General features: G+C 39.4%; 1 protein-coding gene across 8 annotated transcripts in view; it reads right to left on the reverse strand.

The window, feature by feature from the left end:
- ryr2a (ryanodine receptor 2a (cardiac)) overlaps positions 1 to 21,179 on the reverse strand; it is a 263,162-nt gene that overhangs the window by 86,610 nt on the left and 155,373 nt on the right. For 7 of the 8 annotated variants that reach the window (XM_084938488.1, XM_084938482.1, XM_084938484.1 and 4 more), the window contains 13 exons: positions 17,728 to 17,806; positions 15,626 to 15,715; positions 14,423 to 14,560; positions 14,239 to 14,316; positions 14,032 to 14,107; positions 10,108 to 10,231; positions 9,725 to 9,840; positions 6,958 to 7,022; positions 6,017 to 6,138; positions 5,746 to 5,795; positions 3,838 to 3,898; positions 2,701 to 2,939; positions 2,546 to 2,627 (listed from right to left, as the gene is read on the reverse strand). In XM_084938488.1, coding sequence (XP_084794614.1) covers positions 2,546 to 2,627; positions 2,701 to 2,939; positions 3,838 to 3,898; positions 5,746 to 5,795; positions 6,017 to 6,138; positions 6,958 to 7,022; positions 9,725 to 9,840; positions 10,108 to 10,231; positions 14,032 to 14,107; positions 14,239 to 14,316; positions 14,423 to 14,560; positions 15,626 to 15,715; positions 17,728 to 17,806 — 1,320 coding nt within the window. The remainder of the gene's footprint in view (positions 1 to 2,545; positions 2,628 to 2,700; positions 2,940 to 3,837; positions 3,899 to 5,745; positions 5,796 to 6,016; positions 6,139 to 6,957; positions 7,023 to 9,724; positions 9,841 to 10,107; positions 10,232 to 14,031; positions 14,108 to 14,238; positions 14,317 to 14,422; positions 14,561 to 15,625; positions 15,716 to 17,727; positions 17,807 to 21,179) is intronic. The other variant, XM_084938485.1, reaches the window with a different exon arrangement.

Genomic DNA, 21,179 nt, shown 5'->3' on the forward strand with positions numbered 1-21,179 from the left:
CTCATTTCCGCCGCTTGTATCCGCGATCTCGTTCTTTCGGTCACTACCCACAGCTCATGACTATAGGTGAGGGTAGGGACGTAGATCGACCGGTAAATTGAGAGCTTCGTTTTACACTAAGCTCCCTCTTCACCACGACGGACCGGTGCAGCGTCACTGCGGCCGCAGCGCCAATCCGTCTGTCGATCTCCGGCTCCCTTCTCCGATCACTTGCGAACAAGACCCCGAGATACTTGAACTCCTCCACTCATCTGGAGGAGTGAACACTCCACCCTTTTCCGGCTGAGAACCACGGCCTCAGATTTGGGGGTGCTGATCCTCATTCCCGCTGCTTCACACTCGGCTGCGAACCTTTTTACATTTTTATGAAAAGAAAAGAGAGTTTTCGGTACCTCCAGCTGCTCCTGGAGGTACCGAGATCCAGGAGGAAGCTCAGAGGGGACAGGGCCTTTTCTAATTTGCCCTTGCACGTTAGAGAGGCCCCTTCACTCTCCACTTTTAAATCGCGTCTTAAAACCCACTTTTATTCTTTGGCTTTTAACCTCAGTGAGACTTAGTTTTCTCTTGTAATGAAATTAGTTATTTTATTAATTATTTTACTTTTTCTTTTATTTGGCTTGTATTTATTTCTTATGTAATTTTATTATATAGTTCCTATGTACAGCACTTTGTGTCAGCTGTGGTTGTTTTAAAGTGCTTTATAAATAAAGGTAATGATGATGGTGATTATGGATGGCTTTCATCAGTCCAGCCATGATCTGATCAGAATACCATTATGACTTATGACTTGTTCTTTTCCATGTATCTTAATGCTGCTTAGCCAGCAATGTTCTGTTGAAAAGTGATGTCTTGATGCATGCTCAATCATCAAGGTAAGGAAATCCCAAAAAGTTGATTCTGCTCATCTGGACGTTTTCAGTGGGAGAAATGTTTCGTCACTTATCCAAGTGACTTCTTCAGTCACTTCTGACTGCAGGTTTCCCTTGTTAGATATTCCCCTTTAGGGATTTCTAAAAGGGGAACAATGTCTGCATGACGCACTGTAGAGATGGTGTCTGTCTCTGAATCCAAACTGAGAGCTGGTTCTACCGAAGAGGGGCCCGAAACCTGAACCCTCTGCCTCCCATTCTACTTTTAAATACTCTAGGAACAACAAGTGAGCCTTCAGTCTGAGAGTTCTAGTTCTATTGGGATGATACTGTATTATGAGGCCTTTAAAATATGATGGTGCCTGATTATTCAAGACCTTGTATGTGATGAGGAGGACTTTAAATTTGATTTTGGATTTAACAACTGGATTTAATTTAAGAGAAGCCAGTACAGGAGTGGTGTGATAACACTCTCAGCTTTATTAAAAAGGCTCATAAACGCCTGTATTTTCTGAGGAAGCTGAAGGGAGCAGGGCTGAACTCCACCATCCCCAGTTCTGTCTACAGGTGTGTGGTGGAGAGCACAATGACTGCCTGGATTACTGTCTGGCCCTGCAGCTGCACCATAGAGAAGAGAAGCAGACACTGCAGTGAGCGGTTAAGACTGCACACAGGGCTATTGGATGTACCATCCCACTGAGACATTTACACCAGCAGATGCAACGACAGAGCAACTAGCATCACGAGACACCGTACTCCGCCCATCCTACACATGGACTGTTTTTCGCCCTCCCTTCAAGCTGGAGGCTGCGCAGCATCTGGGGCGAGATCCACTAGTCTGAAGATGAGTTTTTCCAGATGATATGAGTCTGATGAACTGTGCCAAACTGCCACACCTCTGAATATACAGTCTACATTCTGCATTTTGAATTGACTTATTGACTCAGCCATTATTACTTAATAGCTCATTTATTTATTTAATAGGTTTTTATATTTATTATTAGCAGCACCATAAATCTGCCTCAGCAATGGAGGTGTGGAACCTGGTCCATTCAGACTTAACATCCCAACCACCCTCAGGATGCTGTTGAAGTTCTGCCGGACATAGAAGTTGAAGATGTCACGAAACGGGGCCTTTGCCATACATTCCCAGTGCATCCTCCTTATCCGTTTGGGCACGCCAGGCCTCTCCAACTTAATCCCCCACCACCATATCCAATTCAGCACCTGGTGGTATCAGCTGACAGATCTGCTCCTGTCTCCACCTGAGCGTCCAAGACATACAGCCACCAATCCTACATCCTACAACCCATATCTCAACCTGAAGGTGCAGGAAAACAATCCGTTCATCAACCATGGAAAAGTGCTGAGTACTTGTTTTTACCTTACATACTGTATTTATGTTTGCTTGTTTCAATAAATCTCTAAATAATAGGAATATAAATAAAATAAAAACAACAGAAAAGTGCTCAAGACTTTCATAGTACTGTATTTCTTCTTCATTTTACATAATAATTCCCTTTTTGAATATTCCTGAATCAAGCATATTTGATCATTTCCAGGTTTACATGAAACCAGGACAGATTCTCAATGTGGTCTCATTCTTCTGAACTCTACTGGATGCGACGTGAAACATATTTTTACTAAATCACATGTGGACCATGGATGTTTCCTACCTCTCAACATAGATACTTTTGTTGGTTCCCAGAAGGAAGAGGCTGTTAAGGATTCTGTAGCAGGAAACCTGGACATCACCCACTGAGGCAAGAGAGACAAAATTTGTAGGTAAACTGACATCATCGTCCAGATGAAACGTGAAGTTTTCACTTACAAATGAGGTCTTCTCCAAACATGTTCTGTCCGATGTGTTCAAACAGTGAGGAGAGGACGGGGAGCAGGGCGAAGGTGGTGTAGTTGATGATCTGAGTTGCTCCTCGTGGTTGGTCCCTGCTGTGAGTGAACTGACCGAGCTTCAGGTTCTCCTGAGTCTTCTCCAGATCCTTCGCTGCGCTGTCGAAGTATGACCGTAAAGCCGCCTTCACTGACTCCAGGCCCGTCTTCATCACTGTCCTGATAGAGTTACATTAATATCTTGACAAGAGATGTTCTTTTTTCAAACACGAAGAAAGCACTTTGAGAAAATATGGGCACATTCAACCAGTCTGATAACTACGGGGCAATTTTACCAGTATTTGCTAGTAAATATTATTCATTCAACGCTGTCAGGATTTTACTGAGTTTCCAACGAAATGGTGTTGACGATTATTTTTGTGAGAGGCCTCGTTAAACTTTGCTTCTAAAAGTACAAAACATTTAGAGAGGGGAGTCACACAATGAAACACATAATTATCTGAGGTAATAGCCGCACATAATGATTATCCTTTATCAGTCTGAATTTTCATGATGTTTCCAGACAGAAACACATCCATCAAACCTGTGCTTATAGCTATACTGTGCTATTTTCTTAGATTCTTTTTAATCTTTTTAATCTTGTTATTTCAGCCAGCTATAATTTGAAATTATGGGTTTTATCACTTGCATTGAGAACTAAACTTTGTAGTCTAGGCTTACTTATGTAAGAGTTTGTATTTTACGGCATTCATTGACTCGGATTTCTGTCAAACACCTGTTAACTAAACTTTGGTCTCCTGGCTGATACACTAGTTTGTTATTACGTCTCTGCCCTTCAAACACAGACTTTACCACTGTTTAAAAGAGGACTGCTATCTCTTGACAGCTAATATTGCAGCTTATATTAACGACTACCACACTCAGTGTAGTTCATACTGCTTTGGGTTAAGGTCACTGATTCCTTTTCTCTGTGGTACTTATTTTTGAAAATCTGCGTTGATTCATGTTAATTTTTCTGTATTTGTTCTTTTGCTTTATTCATTTATGTTTTTCCATTGAAAGCTGAAAGCATTCCCGTCATTCATCATTATGAGGTCACAACTGGTCACATTTTTACCTGGCATCCAGGCTTTGTCCCAGTATCTGCAGACAGTTGACAATGGAAGTGGCATTGTTCCCTGGTGAGCAGAGAGAATTAGCTGTGAAACTGAAAACTCACATCATGGAGCACAAAGGCTTCACATAGTATCTGTCTTGAATGTGAAATTTTTAGCACAAAACCACACTTACACAACAACTGTTATGTTATGTTGAGGAAAATGATGTTCCTTGGAAAAACAATAAATAAACAATTATAAAATAAAGTTTATGTTAAGTGGAAATGTTACACTTTTACCCTGTCATCAGTGGCTGATAGCAAAAGCCATTAAATATCAGCATAATTGATATTCTAACAGCTTTTGCTTTACATGCAACTAATAATTATCTTTCATTTTTGACAATATGTTTCTAAAGTGCCCATTTTTGAGTCTGAAGAAATGGAACATCCTTTTCCTTTGAAGACACAGTGATGAGGATTTATACACCCACAATACCATGCATGCAAACACACTTAGGGATGCCACGACAACTCATACTTTGCTACCAAGTCACTGGTAGAAAAACTAGATAGTATTGGTATTTTTCATTGGAGGAAAGAAAAGTCTGTTCAGTCTGTCACTGTATGTGTGAGTGGTATCATATTTATCATATATCAAAAGTATACAGGCTAAAACTTTCTGGTATCGTGACATCCCTGCAGACACCTGCACCAATTACAAGTTAGCTTATGAAGCTCCCGTCTGATATATTCCAGGAGGAATGTACTGCAGTTTAAAAGTAAACTGCAGTAGAAGTGCTATGTATCAAAATACAGTCAGTCAGAAAAAAGTTTCCATAGGACTCCATGCAGTCCTGTATAAAACTGAGTACACAAGTAATAATTCAACAGGAATTAACAGGGTAAGTAGTAGCCAGATGTCCTTCAAATGCACTTCAATTATTGCCAATTAGCAAATGTGACCCTTTTTTTGCAGTTTGCTCATCTGGATCACTGATGTGTTAACATCAGGCCATAATCTTCCCAGGACTGGGCATGCCAGAAAATGCACCTTAAAGTCAGACTGTAACAATGCTCAGAGGAATTGCTGAAAAGACATAAGCTACAACTCAGACTGAAGACTGATCGTCTCAGTTAGCATGTTAAATATTACCTTTCATGACAGCACAGTTAGAAATAGATTGAACAAGGAGTAAGCCTCCTCTCTTTAAAAAGACCATGACAACATGTTTTAGGTTTAGGTAAAGTTCAATCTGAACAAAGAATACAAAGAGCAAAGATGTCACAAGACTTCTGGGATTGGTGACGGGCTTGTATTGCAGCCACAGGAGCTGGGCACCTCGCAGTCACTGAACTGACAATGAACCTCTCTGCATATCTAAGTATTCTGGACTCATATGTGAAGCCTTTGGTCTGACTGCTAAAGCTTGGCCCAAAAATACAACAGAATTGCTGAAAAGAAAACAATCAAGGTGCCAAACATGAACCCAACTGAAATCCTGTGGCAAGATCTTGAGACAGCTATTCATGAATAAATACCTACCTTAAAGAATTGACACAACATTGTAAAGGAGACTGGGCCAGAACTCTTTCACAACAACATAAGAGACTGAAAAACTCACATAGAAAACCAAAACTACAGCAATGCTGCTAAAGGTGTTTTTCCAATTAACTGAATCATGGGGTGTACTTAGTTTTTCACAAGGCTGCATAGTGAAAATAAACTCTTGCAAATGTTTCCACTATTCAAAAAGTCTAAATGTGTTGGTAACATGCCAGGATAAACCACAACGTGCCATCAAAAACAGGGAAACAGACAGCAAGCTAATAAACACAGTTGCAGTTTTCCATCTTTTAAGAAAATTGGCTTGAAAATCAAATATTTTATCTTTAGGGAGTTAACTCGAATGTTTACACTGTCCTTACCAAACAAGGATATCCTATGTCTGACAAGAACTCCCAGTTTGCAGAAAAGACTGAAAAGATTTAATGGAAGATGAGAAGAAGAGGCAGAATGGAAGAAGAGGAAGACAAAAGAGGAAGACAAAAGTGTGAGGCAATCAAATGAGAGGAACACAGAGGAAAGAGCCCATAGGACCAGACATTCAATATTTAGGCAATAAGACATTCTCATGTTTTATTCCTTTCAACAATATGCCTGACTTTTTACTGTTGTTGTAATGCTGGCCATGCTCACCTGGTCACCATTTCCTTCTCCTTGTTAGAGGCATGGCCACCACTGCTGATGGGATGGATGGCCGTGGACAAGAAGTACAGCCTGTGGTTTTTAAAGTACTGATCCACCAACGGCAGGACGACCTAGGAGTGAGACATGAAGCCTCAGAGCTTGTCAATACTATTGATTTTAGTCTTCAGAAACTTTTTGGGTCAGTTTTAATAAAATACATAACTTTCTATACATGGAACACTTTGAGCATTATCAGGTGCCAAACTAAGTGGAGATATCATCTGAATTTCAGGAGCGGGACCACTCCTCCTTCACGCCCCCTCTGGCCTCAGGCTATAAAAACCCCCCTTCTCCAATACCTGCTGTTCTCATTTTCATGCCCGGCCCGAGAGCCGTCGCCAGTCCCCTTCAAGGCCTTCCACAAAACGCAGCACTATTCACACTTCCTCATCCCTCATCGCCCATCGTTACCAAAGATGTGGTCCCTGCTAGTGAAATATTCTTTTTTTGAGTTAATTATTAGCACACTTTTCAGTAAATTACCTGCCACAAATTTAGTAACTAATGATTTTTATGTTCATTGCTCTTCCCCTAAAATTCTGCACTACAGATACAACGTCACATCATCAAAAACTGTGTCCATGCCTTCACTGTCCTGTCACTGTGCCTCTTTAGCTAACCATTACAGAGGATTTTGAACAGGCACAAACCAGGAAAAGCCTGAAATTTACACATTTTGCTTTGAGTTATGTGGAACGCACAGAGTCAGTCAAATGCTTATTCTGCTCTGTGTCAATTTGGAAGAAGAGATCATAATTATTTGCAGTTTTAGTCAACCTGATAACTTAATTTTGAATTCTGTTGCTGATTACAAAAAACTAAATCTAATATATAAACTTAATAAAACAAAACAAGAAAAATAAGTGTATAGTCAAAAAGAATTTCATCACCTTTCCAAAGAACTTGATCTGCTGCTCATGAGGAATCTTCTCTCCCTGTGGCCGTGTTCCCACATCTACAACAGACAGAATGCAGTGAGTGTGGGCTGATGAATTTAAGTTGTGGAAAATATAAAAACATAATTTTTTTATGCAAACAGTTCACTAAATAATAAGATTTTCCTTTTTTTTTTTTTTACATTTGCATTATCTTGCATAGTATTTGAAATTCCTCTGAGCCACAGAAAAAGGCTAAACTCTACTGTGCGAGCTGCCACAGCTGTGTAGCCACGAGCTTGAAATCTGAGGGACTAACAGGACTCGACTGGTATTTAAGTTGTTCTTTTCTATGCTTACTTTACTTACACATGAACACATTCATTAAGTGCTATCCTCACTATACTTTAACCCTTTCCTGTAGCACACACATGCAAACTGATGGTTGGATTTGGGGTTCAGTCTTATGTTTAGGGACACTTTAAAATAAGAACTGGAGGAGAGAAGCAGACAAGCCACTCTACCTCTGAGCCACACAGAGGTGTTTCTAGAATTTTTACCACTGGGTCGCATAAGGAGTCCAATGAACAGTCAGGTAACAGGGCACAAGAGAAATCTGATAATTCTATAATCATGTTATGAATTAAATTCAGAAATGAACACTAAACCAATTTCTTCAACTGGTTCAGCAGGTTTAGTTCACAGTCCAGTGGAGCCTCATCCACACACCCTCACTACCTTCTGTGATTTTGCCTTGCTACCATTCTTCCCTCCAAGTGAACTCTGAAGATCTGATCCCCACACATCTGACAAACGTCCCCAGCTTGACTGTGACTGTGACAACAGCTTGAGAAACTACACCAAACAGTGTATTGATGCATGTGCAATCATCCATGTAAAGTTGATTTTGTTCATCTGGACGTTTTCAGAGGGAGAAACATTTCATCCAAGTGACTTCGTCAGGTTCAACTTACTGCAGGTTTCCCAACCTTTTAAACAGTAGATATGCATAATGACTGACACTAGCACCACTGACTAACAATGGGTTGTGAGGTCAGTTTCATGGTCATTAATATGCAAATGATCAATGACCATGAGTACCATTCACAGAGAGTTGGAGAATGGCTGCAATCACAGTATTCTAAGATGGTGAAAGATGTATCCTTAGGCTTCCTCCTGGATTCAGAGATGGTCTTTCCTTTTTGTAAATGGCCTCCTTGACCTCCCTGGAGGAACACTGGTTTGGGCAGGGCAGATAAACCAATGGTCTCGTATAAGGTTACGTCTCTCTTTAGTTGTGTTCCAGCCACTGAAGCAGTGGAGATAGTTTGTAAGAGATTGACCCCAACCTCAGCAACAGGGTCACTCTCAGCACCAACCAAGTATGGAACTGTGTCTTCATTCCACCCATTTTATATGCAAGAGTCAGTACTACAGGCAGAAACATGGGTGTGCCATGGGTTCCCCTGTTTCACCCGTTGTGACCAACTTTTATATGGAAGACGTGGAAAAGAGGGATTTGCTATCCTACCCTGGAACACCACCAAGTCATTGGTTCAGGTCTGTGGATGACAAATCTGGGTGAAAATCAAATCTCAGGATGTACCACAGTCCACACTCAAGTTCACGAGGGAGGATATGAAAAGTGGCAGGTTAGCCTTCTTAGACTGTGAGATTTCCATCAGTAACGGGGGACATCTGAAAGCTGATGTGTACCGTAAACCTACGCATACGGATCAGTATCTAAGGTTTGACTCTCATCATCCACTGGAGCACAAACTGGGCGTCATCAGGACGCTACAACACAGAGCGAACACCATCCCCACTGACACAGCAGCCAGGGAAGCAGAACAACATCACATCAAGAAGGCCCCGAGTAAATGTGGTTATCCCAGCTGGGAAAGAACTTGCTCCAGTTGATCCAGGAGAGAAGGACGACTGCTGCCTAAGACGAAAACCTTTAGTGAGTCCTCAGGTGTCAGGAGTATCGGAACAGCTGAGATGCATTTTTTTCTAAACACAGACTCTCTGTGGCTCGTCCCAAAAGACGCTGCACCAAAAATTGATCCACCCCAAAGATCAGGTCCCCCAACACAAACAGAGTAAACAGAGTAATATAGTGTACGCTGTTAAGTGCCAGGAGGATTGCCGGGGAAACAAAACAACCTCTGGATAAGCGGACGGCACAACACAGAAGAGCTAACTCGTCAGACCAGGACTCTGCAGCCTATTTACACCTACAGGCCAGTGGACACTCTTTCAATGATGAAGATGTACACATCCTGGACAGGGAGGAAAAATGTAGAGAAATTTTCAGCATACCACCGTCTTGTCATGTCCACTGTCTTATAGATTACTTACTACCTTACAAACAGGTTGCAACTCTGTCTGCATACAAAACCCAGCCCTGCATCTAACCAGGTAAAAACTCCAAATAAAAAAGTGTCATATTGCTATATCAGTGCTATAACAACACCATGCTTTCACGTTTCCTAGTGTGAAAAACAAAAGAGAAAAATCTGGGAATGTCTCAGAGCAAGACCCCAAGACTGTTTTAGCCTCCAGTGACAATTTAGTATCTAAAGAGAGAGCTACTTCCACAACCTTCCTCAAAGCATTGTACTTGGCAAAATATGCAAAAAACAAAAAACGTTCCTGCTAAAAGAGGACGACAAACTTGTTTCACCGAATGAGGCAAAAGTATCATGGTTGTTGTATCATGGACAACAACCAGGTTGGTGATGTAAACAAGTGGCTCTTACAGGCATGAGAAGATTCTTACCAAACTCCATCATGTGTTGGTGTGCCTGGTCCACGTAGGTGATGATCTGCTGGAGAAAGGTGTAGGCAAATCGTTTCTCTATGGCAGGAGTGTCTAGCTCCTGCGACTGCACACCTCTGGAATCAGCACAAAGGATATTCTCCTTTTATTTGCATTTCTCAACTTTTTAAAAATGTGTTGTACACTGCTTTTGTTAAGTTAAATCAAATCCACACTCCAGCGCTGGACTACACACACTAATGTTGTATTTTCTGAGTTAGACGTTTTAGAAAAATTGAACTTTTATGAAATTGATCTTCTAATCTGAAAACAAACGCCAAAGACAAACTGTTATGCACCCACTATCTATGCATGTTAAAAATTTCAAAAATAGTTGGACCAACCTGGACACAATGTAACCATTGATTTGGAGGAACTTAAGGATATCTTGTGCTTTTTCCCTGTCTTTGGATTTTTCTTTGGCAGTCAATGTGTCGTAAGGAACCAGCAGTGGGTGGTTTCCTCCACCTGGAACAGAGCAGCAGGGCGGAGAAGAAAGATAACAGACTGTGGCAGCACTTAACTATGTGACATCTGCTGGACATTATGGACAATGCTGGGCATCCTCTGCACACGGCCATAAACAACCAGAAGAGTCTGTTCAGTGACAGGTTGCTTCTCCCCAAGACAAGAACCAACAGACTTAAAAACTCCTTTGTCCCACACGCCATCAAACTGTTTAACTCCTCTCTGGAGGGGAGAGGGAGGGGAGACAGGAGGACAAAGGAGGGGGGAACAACTAAGCTGTAGTGCCTCTTCACCTCACTGTGCAATTACCTTTGTGCAATACTTTTTGTTAATAGTCAACGGTGCAATAGACTCCATACTTGAAATGTGCAATCCACTTGTATTTTTATTTTTATTTTATTCCTATTTATTCTATTTATCCCCTTTGTATATTTTTATCTATATATGTCTTTGTATTTATATATGTGTGTGTATATATATATATATATATATATATATATATAATATTCTGTAACTCTATAACTTCTGTCGGTGCTGTGCTTATTTGGAACAGAATTTCCCAGAGGAACCCACCCGAGGGATTAATAAAGTTTTATCTTATCTTATCTTATCTTATCTTAACATCTACCAGGTTACTGGTGGTCCATCACAACTTTGAGATCGAATTTTCATCTATTCAAAACACCACAATGCAATTCAAAAAGTGATAATAAAATCCGGTAAAGTAAGTACCAATCCAAAGGAAATTAATACTTGTTTTACCAAATTCTATAAAGATCTGTATTCTAGTAAAATTAAACCCTCTCAAAGTGATTTTAGCAACTTCTTCTTCTATCCCCCAATTAGATGAAGCCCTGAGAGATGAAATTGATTCCCCTGTCTCCGAAAACCATCTTTTAGGAGCAATCCAAGCCTTACCACTTGGAAAGACAGCTGGCCCAGATGGATTCGGTAATGAATTCTATAAAGCCTTCCAAAATAAAATTACTCCTCTCATGCTTAGGATGATAAATGACTCCGTTAAAAATAAAAGGTTACCAACTTCACTTTACGAGGCAAATATTTGTTTGCTTCACAAAACTGGAAAGGAGGAAGGCGACCCAGCAAATTATAGACCCATTGCTCTTTTAAATTGTGATCATAAAATCATAACCAAAGCCTTAGCTACAAGATTGAGCAAACATATTTCAACAATTATACATCCTAATCAAACAGGATTTACTCCTGGTAGATGGTCATTTAATAATGTCCGTTTATTATTAAATACAATTTACTCAGGTTATGGAAAAGAGGCTAAAACAGCAGTACTTTCTCTGGATGCCCAAAAAGCATTTGAGCAGATTGAATGGTCTTATATATTTGAGACTCTAAAACAATTTGGTTTTGGGGAATATTTTAGGGATTGGATTAAAATGATTTATCTGTGTCCTGCATTCTCACTAACGCAGATAAATCCTCCCCCTTTCAATTACAACGTGGAGTGAGACAGGGGGATCCCCTCTCACTGCTTCCTTTTGATATAGCTCTGGAGCCCCTTGCCATTAACATAAGAAACCACCCTGGTATACAGGGAGTTAAATTTGGGAATGTTGAAAGTCTTGTTAATATGTATGCAGATGATTTACTGATCTGCCTTTCCGAACCAGAAATTTCATTCCCTAATCTTTTAAATTGCATTAAACACTTTGTGAAATTATCAGGATATATGATCAATTGGGACAAATCTGAATTTATGCCAATGACACATAATCTATGCCCAAAGTTCCTCAGCTCACTCCCATTCAAGTTAGTGACTACATCTTTTACCTACCTTGGCCTTAAGATCTCTAAAAATCCCAAACTCCTCTATAAATGGAATTTCTTGGAAATGCTGGACAAGCTCAAAGACAATATTAGAAAATGGAAACTGCTTCCTCTGTCTCTGATTGGTCGAATAAATGCAGTTGGTGTCTTTGCCACGATTTTTATATCTTTTTCAAAACCTTCCTATTTATTTGCCACTTAAATTTTTTAAGCAGCTTGATTCATTGATTCTTTCATTCATTTGGGCAGGAAAACCCCCTCAGATATCCAAGGCTCATCTTCAAAAAAATACTTCCAGTGGGGGGCGTTGGGTCTCCCTGTGTTTAGACATTATTACTGGGCAGCAAATTCAAGAGCTCTATTGCACTGGCAGTGAGGTTCGCCTACTGATTATTGTTATGATAAGCTTCCTGTCTGGCTCCAGGCAGAGGCAGCAACAGTATCTGAAGCCTCATTACCGGTCTTATTGTTTTCTAACACGGGTTCTTCTAATAATTCGATCAGTCGTAATTTTGTTGTTAAACACTCCTTAAAGATATTAAGTCAAATTAGGAAATCTCTTAAACTACCTGACTTTTCAGTAAGAATACCAATAATACATAACTACATGTTTAAACCAGGTAAAATGGAGAGGGTGTTTTTAGAATGGGGGGAAAAAGGATTGAAATGCATTGAGGACTTATATATAGATGACAGATTTGTGTCTTTCCTCCAACTTCAACAAAAGTTTCAGTTACCTCAATCACATTTTTTTCGTTATCTTCAAATAAGGAATTTTGTTCAACGAAACTTTTCAGACTTTCCACTGAAGCCACTAAGTCATACTTACTTTGATATAATTCGGAAAGCAGATTATAAACATCCGATATCTCAGTTTGTGAAGTGCTTTACAATCCCAGCTGATTCTGATCGAATTAAGAATACATGGGCTGAAGACCTCGGTGTTCCTGTCTGAGGACCAATGGTCAAACTGTTTGTCCAACATTCAGAAAGGCTCAATAAACGCCAGATATAAACTAATCCAGTTTAAAGTCATTCACAGATTACACTTTTCTAAACTTAAACTTAACCGGATCTATAATTCTGTATCCCCCTTATGTGACAGATGTAATATCGGTGAAGGTTTCCTTGCACATCTATTTTGGCATTGCCCTGTCTTGAAAGCTTTTTGGAGCCAGATTTTTACGTGGTTTTCAAACCAATTTAGGAAAAAAGTACCGCTTGATGATACACTGGCTATACTTGGATCATTTGCATCAATCGAATCTTTTTCCTTTCCACAAAAACAGATAATTACAATGGGTATGTTGGCTGCAAAGAAACGTATTCTTTTACAGTGGCGGTCTTCTTCGGCCCCGTCTTTTAACAGGTGGCTTAATGAGATGGTGTCTGTGGCCCGGGTGGAGCAGATAAGATTTGATAGAAAAGGGAAACTGGCGAGTTTTTGTACGATTTGGCAGCCATTTCTAGAATTCTTAAAAATTAACTGATCATAATTCATGCCTCACACTCCGCGTGAATTTTCTTATTTTATTTTACTCTTTATTTAGTTAATATTGTTATAATTTTTTTCTTCTTCTTTTTTCTCCTTCTTTTTCTTTTTTCATGCTTATAAGTTCACAAATGCTAAATGTTCTCAGTTGAATCTGTATAAGCATGCTGTGTTTAATTTAAAAGCAAAAAATAAAATAATTAATAACAAAACACCAAAATGGACAAGCTTCTAACAGAAACACTGCCATGCCAAAATGATTGTATGGCATTTCAGTTAATATGCAACAAAAATCAAAGGGTTGGGTAAAGTTGCTATAACAGCAACTGTAAAGCAGAAGTGTGGGGAAATGGTATTGATCTTCTGAACAGCACTTCGCAGAATTCCATCTGTTTTATTTTTACAGGCTATGCATAAAAAAGAAGTCAAGCTTTCTGTGTTATCTGTTTGTGATGGCAGAGAAACAAGGAACACCCTGTTTGTGTGTTTGCTGTGTAAGATTTACCTCTGGCTTCCAGCTCCAGTTTCTTTTTCCTGGACCAGATATTATGATAATTCTCTGCAAGCAGCTCTGCCATTGACTGGAGAAGTAAATGTTTGACATGTGACTCTTTTACACTGCACTGATCAATTCATCCATCAATCAATCTGCATTATCAGCTCCCATGAGTAATCTGGCTTTGCATGCATTGTGTTCTTGTGAATAATTTACCTGCAAGTCTCTGGACAATGTCACATTACTCATATCAGTGGGTCTTGGACTGAAAGCTGAAGCTCCTTCAAAAGAAAGCTGTTGGAGATTGAACACACAGCATTATATATGATGTCACCTTTCCCTTTGATCCATAATGAGTACCTCGGGAACAAATGTAAGAATAGGTGGTGTTCATATACACCTGACTGGCCTGTGATATCCTTCTGGGCTTGTTGTGAAGGTTGACAGAGTCTCCCTCTCTGATCCTGTCAATGCTCCAACCCCATGAAAGCATGGTCTTCAGAGACTCTCTGATGGGCCAGCAGTATGTCTCTTTATCCTGCAAAGTCACAGTTTACTTTCAGATGTACTGCAAAAACCGAACAAAGCATGAACTCAGACACACCAACAAATGATCTTCTGCAGGATCATTTGATCACATGTCTGTTCCCAGATCAGCTGATACATTTCCATTCATTCAATTAGTAAATCTCATTTGATAACTTTGCAGTTATTTATTTGTAAAAAATGTTTGGAATCATGTATGATTTTCGTTCCACTTCTCACGTGTGCACCACTTTGTGTTGGTCTTTCACGTGGAATTCCAATAAAACTGATTCATGTTTGTGGCTGTAATGTGACAAAATGTGGGAAAGTTCAAGGGGGCTGAATACTTTTGCAAGCCACTGTAATCATTAAATAATAAAACTTATACGTTTCTCTTTTGCAACAAATATTATATAACACAATGGAGATGAAGTGTATGTAAATAAATATCTAAAGTTTATCTAAAAGAAAGAGAAGAGAAAAAAAACACTGGTGAAAAGTGGCACCCCTCAGCCTTTTAGCAGATATACCGATGGTATCATTTCAAAATCCTACATCACCTCATTCACAAGAATTTCAGAAAACTCACTTTGACCTTGAGGTCGAGGTCACTGAGATTTTATCTCCTCTGACATTTTTAGTAAATGCACCCGTAGTATCAAAAACTTAACCTCTGACCGTGAGGTCAGTGAGATTCAAACTCATCTCACATCTTTACCTGTGGTATCAATTAGAGGCTCCTACGTTTTTGAGTTACTGCATTCACAAACGTAGGTGTTCACGCTCAGCCACCAGGGTGACGACAACACCCTATCAGCCTTTTACTGCTAAGGAGTAAAAACTGACTCATTCAGTTTTCAGGTATGAGTTTGGTGTAGTATTTCAGCAAACTGTAAACACAGGTAGCTGTCCAGCCAGGAGAGCTACCTGTGATTCAATACAGATTCATGCCATGCTGTTTTTCATCATTACTAAGCTATCACTGACCCAAATGTAGCACTCACACAAACTATACAAATCTTTTGTAAAATATAGAAAGCTCACAACTTCCACAGAAAGATGTCTGCATGCAGACTACCTTTTCAGACAGGCTTTTGTATGGTTTCAGGAGTGGATGGCTCTTGCTGATTTCACACATCTGGTCTCCATATGACCAGCCATTGGAAAACTACAAAATATAAGTTCACATTTACAGATCAGATTTTACAGCAACCAAAAGCAGTTCTATTTTGCTACATTTCGTGATTACAACAAGAAACACTACGAATTTTTTAAAAAGCACACAAACATTTTCCCCTCAATGTTATTCAATGTTTACAAGAAATATTTCTTTCTCTAAAAAAGTATCAGCAGAATAAGCTGGTATATTGACATTTATGTCAATCATTGGCTTAAAGTATAGTATACCGTAAAGTTTGCCAAACAGCATACATACAGGGAGTGCAGAATTATTAGGCAAGTTGTATTTTTGAGGAATAATTTTATTATTGAACAACAACCATGTTCTCAATGAACCCAAAAAACTCATTAATATCAAAGCTGAATGTTTTTGGAAGTAGTTTTTAGTTTGTTTTTAGTTTTAGCTATTTTAGGGGGATATCTGTGTGTGCAGGTGACTATTACTGTGCAGAATTATTAGGCAACTTAACAAAAAACAAATATATACCCATTTCAATGATTTATTTTTACCAGTGACACCAATATAACATCTCCACATTCACAAATATACATTTCTGACATTCAAAAAGAAAACAAAAACAAATCAGCGACCAATATAGCCACCTTTCTTTGCAAGGACACTCAAAAGCCTGCCATCCATGGATTCTGTCAGTGTTTTGATCTGTTCACCATCAACATTGCGTGCAGCAGCAACCACAGCCTCCCAGACACTGTTCAGAGAGGTGTACTGTTTTCCCTCCTTGTAAATCTCACATTTGATGATGGACCACAGGTTCTCAATGGGGTTCAGATCAGGTGAACAAGGAGGCCATGTCATTAGTTTTTCTTCTTTTATACCCTTTCTTGCCAGCCACGCTGTGGAGTACTTGGACGCGTGTGATGGAGCATTGTCCTGCATGAAAATCATGTTTTTCCTGAAGGATGCAGACTTCTTCCTGTACCACTGCTTGAAGAAGGTGTCTTCCAGAAACTGGCAGTAGGACTGGGAGTTGAGCTTGACTCCATCCTCAACCCGAAAAGGCCCCACAAGCTCATCTTTGATGATACCAGCCCAAACCAGTACTCCACCTCCACCTTGCTGGCGTCTGAGTCGGACTGGAGCTCTCTGCCCTTTACCAATCCAGCCACGGGCCCATCCATCTGGCCCATCAAGACTCACTCTCATTTCATCAGTCCATAAAACCTTAGAAAAACCAGTCTTGAGATATTTCTTGGCCCAGTCTTGACGTTTCAGCTTGTGTGTCTTGTTCAGTGGTGGTCGTCTTTCAGCCTTTCTTACCTTGGCCATGTCTCTGAGTATTGCACACCTTGTGCTTTTGGGCACTCCAGTGATGTTGCAGCTCTGAAATATGGCCAAACTGGTGGCAAGTGGCATCTTGGCAGCTGCACGCTTGACTTTTCTCAGTTCATGGGCAGTTATTTTGCGCCTTGGTTTTTCCACACGCTTCTTGCGACCCTGTTGACTATTTTGAATGAAACGCTTGATTGTTCGATGATCACGCTTCAGAAGCTTTGCAATTTTGAGACTGCTGCATCCCTCTGCAAGATATCTCGCTATTTTTGACTTTTCTGAGCCTGTCAAGTCCTTCTTTTGACCCATTTTGCCAAAGGAAAGGACGTTGAATTATGCACACCTGATATAGGGTGTTGATGTCATTAGACCACACCCCTTCTCATTACAGAGATGCACATCACCTAATATGCTTAATTGGTAGTAGGCTTTCGAGCCTATACAGCTTGGAGTAAGACAACATGCATGCAGAGGATGATGTGGACAAAATACTCATTTGCCTAATAATTCTGCACTCCCTGTATGTAACAGAATGTTTTATATATTATAGCTGTGGGGTGTGTTCTTCTATGTGTAATCATTGGGTGCATTTGTTATCAGTGACTGTGAAAGACTGTTGATGTACCACACTGTTTTTGTCGTCATGGTGAGGGGAAAAAACAGTATGATCAGGAAATACAACACAGAACAAGAATAAAAATCATACATACCTTTTCTATACACCACTTCTCATGGATGTGCTCCGCATATCTGGTTATAAAACAATCCAGTTTCTCTGGAACAGTCACACTGTCAAAGTGAGAAAAAACAAACCATTAGAAACAGAAAGACAAAGATGAGAAAATAGAAATCTGCATCTGGATTTTTGTCCAGTGCCAGGAAATGACTGAAGGCACTCCAGTGGAGCATTATGGAGTCCTGTATCAAAGACTGAATGTAAAATATACAGTTATGCTCATAACTTTTTTTATTATTTCAAATGTGTTAATCGCCAGACTGTACACTTAGGAATTTATCCTGCTACGTCTCTCAGCAGTCAACGCTACACTATCAGTTAACTATCGGTTAGCACTAGTGAGCCAGCTGAGACCAGTCCATACACGTACCATAACACTGCCTAGGCCACTGCTTTATAATATGAAGCACATTAAGGCCACTACTTTGATTTGGAGCTATTAAATAAAACTCAGTTGAATTTCACATTCTTTTCATGATGTTTGTTGGAGACCTCTTCACCCATTATAGTAGTTAAGTTTTGAAAATGTTAAATACATGGATCAAACTTTACAGTTGGTTTGACCATTCAGTCATTTGACACTGCAAATCACCAAAACTATTTCCTGTAAACATCCATCCGTTCTTCCATTTCAATCTAATCTAGTAGAAACAATTTAAAAGAAAATAAATACAGAAAAATAATATTCTTGCACACAAGCTTCCTCATAGATCCCAACCCAGATGTGGAGGTTACTTCTGAAACTGGTAAAACTTCATTTAGCCTATTGTTGGCTGGGTTGTTACTTCTTCAGACCTGTTTGAATGAATAGCATTGTTATTCATTTTTTTCTGTTAGAATGCAACTTAATATTTTGATTTATTCTTTAGATTTCTTTAATCTCTTAAATTGTGCAAAAGTCTTGAGCCATATTTTACATAAGAATTGTTCCTAATTGTTCCTTTTTTAAGTTCTCCTGAAGGCTTCAAAGAACAACGTTGAAGGTGTTTGTTCTTTGGACATTGGCTTTTTGAATCATTTTAAGTCCTGTCTTCATACTTTAGAGGGGAATGTTTTTTCAATGAAAGTGTATTCAACCACTGTCAACTTGACAGATGTGCAGGTGCAACGTATCAGCTGTTTGGGCTGGGCTATGTCTTTAGAAATGTGAACAAAAAAATGAAGAAACCTCATAGTGGACATTAGAAGACTATCAAAAACAAACAGTCTATGCTACTATGTGAATTCCATGAATTTAAGGCTTTCCTACTTGATAATCAGTTTTTGTTGTTTCCTTTGAAACCTTCGATTTGTTTTGAGGAGGAGAGCACGTGCTCTCCCAAGATTAAAAAAAAAGACGGAGTTTTCATGAATGCACCTCTGTGCTGAAAACTGTTTCTGGACTGAGCAGCCTAAATAAACTGAACAGGCATATTCTGACTTGTCAGATCATTCCATCAAGTGAAAATTGCTTCTGCATATTTATAAGTTACACGCTGTTATGAATTCAACATGATCTCACAATGTTTGCAGGTCTGCAAACGCAGGTCTGCTACTAAAACACCAGTTTTAGCAACAAACTCTCAACTGCATACTTTTAAAAATGGGATTTTTAACAGTAATGTAAAAACTAAAAGTTCTTCTGTAATTATTTTTTATTAAAAGAGAAAACACATTAATGACATTCATTAAGATGCACAGACAGGCAGAGATGGGGGTTCGGGAAAATACAAAGACAGTGACTGTTTTTACAACAGCGTTCTGTAAAAACTTCCTGTCAATGATTCCTGAAATACCATTTACAAGTGTTAAAGACGGCATAGAGAGGATATCTGGGCTGGGGTTTGGAAGTTGTTGGCCTTCTGTGGGGGGTCGGAGAACTGTTTGAACCTACTGTGTGACCAAAGAATCCACTGCCCTCTCTTACCTGTCTGTAAAAATCCTGCAACGATTTATCAGAGATGCGCAGAGCGTGGACGGAGAGTAAAAGAAAGGTGGTTCACAGCAGGCAACTTACTGCATTTTAAAATGATGCGACCCATACATTATTAGTAAAACTACTCTTAAGAGATCTACGTAACATATTTAACAAATTGCGTTATTAAAGTGTTTATTTATTTATTCGCTGTCAGGATTCCGACAGTTCTTTCCAATAAATTGTGGTTTATTCTTTACATTCAGGTTGAGGGTCAAATGATGATGATGAAGCTTTGATTGCACAATCCCAAGAAAGATATGGAAAAGTATAAAATAAGTATCAGCTGTTAATAATCTCCTGATTCCAGAGTTGAAAAAAAATTGTTATCTGTGGGCGCTGGAAACGCTGTTTGTATAATCGCTCATTAAGACCATTTTGAACACTAATAACTGTTAATTCTGTCCTACCTGTAGCAGGTGGAGTTTTCCCACCTATAACTAAATAAATACATACATGCTGCAGGTTGGACACTTATTTGTGGGACGTGTAGCATTTATTGACTGCAAAATTTTTGAACCGGAGTATTGACATTTGCAAAGGTGAAATACCAAGATTAGTGACAGACAGCTTGAATAAGCAGCCAGGACTGTGATCATTACCATTATGACTGTTCATTTATTGGGAAAGTTTAACTGGCGGGAATTACCAATAGTTTTAAGTACAGTGCCAGACCCTCCTGGTTCTCTCCAGCAGTTCACTGACCTTATTTAATCATCAGAAAAATTAAAATTAAGTGCCAAATATTTCTGGCAGACAACACACACACATACATATTGTTGTGCAGTTGGGGCATGTTTAAATTAAAATTTAACATGAACTACTGCATTGATTTAGTAACTGAAAGGTTAGACACTTTTTTGAGGGACAGCCACCGTCTCTGTTGTTGCATTTGGAGTGTCCATTTCACAGGTGTCCATTTCACAGGGTAATGTTATAAGAGGAGTCAGACAAATGTGATTTCACCAGTACTGCCAAACGTAACTATCTGTGATGGCGCTATGACTGTTCATTTATTAGCAAAGCCAATGCATACAGTAACTGGCATGGCTGGAATGCCCACACATGTACAGTAGATGCTCTGGTTCCCCTCCTGCAGTACAGTAGTGTTTCACTGACACCTATAAATTTAGAACAGAGCCCGACATATTTCATCATTAAAAGCATCATTACATTGTTATTGCTGTCATGGTGCTCTCTGTCTGACCTTTTGTAACTCTAAAAATATACTTTTCTCTTACAGGACCAACCAATCATCAACTTTTGCTTAAAATTTGATTTTCATGCTTTAATTAAAAAAAGACATTGTCGTGCCATGCTTTCATGTCCAGTAACATTGCTGAGGAATAACCCAAAAAATGCAAGCATCACTTTTTTCTTTGTATCTTGCTTATTCAGTGTGCACAACCTCTGTAAATGAATGGACTTCCATTAGCACTGCGCCCCCTGGATGATGCACAAGACATTACACT

This window comes from Perissodus microlepis, chromosome 8, assembly GCF_051167445.1.
Source record: "Perissodus microlepis isolate ML-2025 ecotype Zambia chromosome 8, ASM5116744v1, whole genome shotgun sequence".
Taxonomy (NCBI): domain Eukaryota; kingdom Metazoa; phylum Chordata; class Actinopteri; order Cichliformes; family Cichlidae; genus Perissodus; species Perissodus microlepis.